Source organism: Ceratina calcarata, unplaced genomic scaffold (genome assembly GCF_001652005.2).
Source record: "Ceratina calcarata isolate Rehan_Ccalc_2016 unplaced genomic scaffold, ASM165200v1 scaffold514.2, whole genome shotgun sequence".
NCBI lineage: Eukaryota > Metazoa > Arthropoda > Insecta > Hymenoptera > Apidae > Ceratina > Ceratina calcarata.
The window spans coordinates 337990-341344 of record NW_017175971.1 but is presented as its reverse complement, the minus strand read 5'-3'; the positions used below and the strand labels follow the sequence as shown (position 1 = coordinate 341344).

The 3355-nt window shown below is 37.4% G+C and overlaps 1 protein-coding gene across 1 annotated transcript in view; it reads right to left on the bottom strand.

The window, feature by feature from the left end:
* The window catches only part of LOC108628287 (dipeptidyl peptidase 4 omega), a 165456-nt gene extending 162101 nt beyond the window's left edge, over positions 1-3355 (bottom strand). The window contains exons 1-2 of the mRNA XM_018030113.2: positions 2650-3355; positions 1438-1587 (exon numbers count right to left, since the gene is read on the bottom strand). Of these exons, the coding sequence (XP_017885602.1) occupies positions 1438-1464 (27 nt within the window). The 5' untranslated portion in view covers positions 1465-1587; positions 2650-3355. The remainder of the gene's footprint in view (positions 1-1437; positions 1588-2649) is intronic.

Genomic DNA, 3355 nt, shown 5'->3' with positions numbered 1-3355 from the left:
GCAATGTTCTTCCGACGTCTGATTTCCTTTTAAAAAATGCATTTCTAAAGTGCATAAACTTTTGGGATTGACTGTATAGCCAATACATCCTTAACATAAGAACTACCGATTCGTTGGTGTTACAAAGTTAATGAAGATGTCAAGTCACCATCCCGTTTTTAATCTGCCAGTTAAACCAGAATTCCAGATAATAGGTATCCAGATAAATGGGCTCCCGTGAGTCGGGAAATTACTATAGTCGTTTCCTGGGTTTAACAACGCCGTAAGTTAGAGCTGAAAGAGTGTATAACGACCTGCGTAGTATCATTGAAATCGTGAAGACGCACTTCGATCTTCAGTGTTAAAACCGTTATTCCCCGTTCAAGATTTAAGGTCGAGCAGTAAACTCTTAAATGAAAACGCTGTCCCCCGTGCATTAATCCTTTCCTTTTTTTAAGTGAAATTGTTGCGTAGGCGTAAATTGCGAACACAGTTAAATTAGTAAACGCCTCCCACGCCTCGCGCTATGATACGAATTAACTATCACAATTTGTCCGATATAAATTCTAAGATAAAATGATAAACTCTAACGAACGTATTATATCTGTACAACCAGATAAAACGCGGCAGAAGAAAAAATGATAATTGATGAGCTGAAATAATGCTGAAATAAAACGTCGAAGAATTTTTTTTTAGTAATTAACGTAACCTAATTAGTGTGGCATTGTGTGTTCGAGGGAATTCGGTCATTCTGGTACAAGATAATACGTGCTAATTCTGCGACGCCCGCTAACGAAGAACGTGGCAAATTGAAAAATGAACCGGCACCACATCAGCTTCGTTTTTTTTTTAATTATTCAATCCAAATCCGTGCAGGAGACAAAGGAAAGTTCCCGTGGAAGCAGAGCTTTTATAATGGTCCGGCTTAAAGGAGAAGAAAAATGTATGCCAAAGATAGCGGGCTCGAGAAACGCTGGTTCGCCGATAAGGCGACGCAGAAAGAGGGGTCCAGGGGATGGAAACATACCGTGAAAGGAGATCAAGAAAAGAAGGTAACGCACAAAAGGGAAAAGCCAGAAGAGGAGACCGACTTTGAGAAATGCGAAAACCTATAAACTAGGACTTGGAAAAAGAGTAATATGCGCAATGAGAAAAAAAGCCGAACAGAATTCTACGAACTAAAAGATAGAAACTCATCTAAGCTAAAAATATGTTATTTGTTGATAAATACTGAATTAACTATATACATAATGCATGCTGGCTAATTACATTTTAATGACGACTAATCTAGGATTAAAGATAAGCGACGTAAAAGATGAACCGGGCAAAAATTGGAAATGATGAAAGAGAATTCCCGTAATCTCGACGATTACACGGGAAGTCGGTAATCGTTTAAACTCAGTTATAAGGTTCTACGTAAGTCTGTATTATGTTGTGTATAGAGAAATTGTTACTCACGCTTATGTTCGGGCCGCCTTCCGTCATCGTTTCAAAGTTTCTCTTGCGTTCTTCTTACTGACAGTAGTACACCCACTTTTTTTCTTGCACATGGCAGTTTGCACTTTCGTTTTTATTTTCACTTCCCTACTTTCTTTTTCTTTCCTTTAACTACAAAAATTAGCGTGTAACTATCACGGGAATGGAAACGGTCTTGTGTTAATTAATACAATTTTTACAATATTCGAGAGCGCAATAAATGAACTATTGATAATTATTCTCAAAGCGATTCGGTATTAAAAACTTGTAATGTTAATTCGGGGATTGTACCACCAGCACTTTCATATTATTAGCTCTATACATATAGTGAGATTTGAACTTTTTCTGAGTAATCTCCCGATTTCCATAATTTTCTCTCATCCCAGAGATTATTTCAGGGGAAAGAACGAAAGTCAGACGAAATGAAATACACAACTTCTTACTTGAAACAAATTACTTCATTAATCACAACTTTTAAATTTACTTTTTCATCCGTGGGATTACTGCGTGCGCCCTTTAACCTCTGGGATAATTAACGTATATTAATTCTCGATACAACATAAACGCGATAGTCAATTATTATAAATTTGGAACATCTTTAAAAATATTTGTCGACCTCTTTAAGAAAGAGATATCGCTTTCCGTATTGGACAAATAAAAACGCTCCATTAATCAAATTATGACTTCTCGAATCCGTAAAATATATTGTACTTTTGTCATAAAATTACTAATCCCCATTTGACTGCATGATTTTCATTATTTCATTTACAAAGATAATAACGTTAATGGGATTAATTTAATCTTTATTCTTTGGGATTAATTTATCTACTGAGTGAAATGTCATAAACATGTGACTAATTTATATTATACTAATTTATAACCAAGACTGAATTATTAACAATTCATCCTTCGGAAATTGAAATTAAGGTTATAATTTTATATCAGTATTCTATGCATACGTAAACCTATTTGTAGACTACTGTAGAAGAGCGCCAAAGAAAGCAGACAAGTTTATTAAGCGCGGGAACGCGAGTAACGGTAGAAAAAAGAAGGCTCGCCTGACTCAATGGATTTATACCAAGAAAAGCTTCTTGCGACATGTACCGTAGTATAATGAATGCTTACATCAATTTATTTTTAATATTACGAAACGAACAATCTTATACAATCGACAAAGTATACATAAATACTCACAGAGACAATGCACGATTTCTGGTTCGAAGAAATGTCTTTCAGCTTTCATTATTTGACCTACTCCATTCCCGTAGATGTCACAGCTTAAACAACGTCGAAAAACATGACCCGATTGACATTTCTGAATCGCGTACTCGACATCGCACTTTCTCCGTCACGTAACCGTCTTTTTCTGTATAGTCCTTGTGCGCGATATGAATGGAGAATTGTTTACAACACGTATCGCTGGCCTTTCGAATCGCAATAGTAGTTAGCTTAGACAAAACAATCTCTCGGATTTTTACGCGTAAACGAAAAACACTCTACGATCGAACAAGGTTTATAAAACGTATCGAATCGACAGTCATCGAACGATGGTTACGTTTTTTTACAGAATTTTTTGACGGTATACAAGCACTTACGCTCGTAAAACGCAGTACTCGAAAAAAATCAAGTTACACAGGGATCCCGTAAGCGTAAACAAAAATAACGAAGCGCACCGAACGAACTACGAACGAAAGATCATCCACCCTCGACGGCCAGCGGCGTACTAATGTCGGTGGCCATGGGAGGACGGATGTGTGTCTGCCTTACCGGCGCAAGCGTCTCTTCACGAAGGAAGAGCGCAGATCACTGATACCAGCGCAACGCTACCGCCAAGAGGATACGGCACAAACACACATCGATTGTATAGAATACCTGTTGAATGTCGAGAGTTAGCGGCACG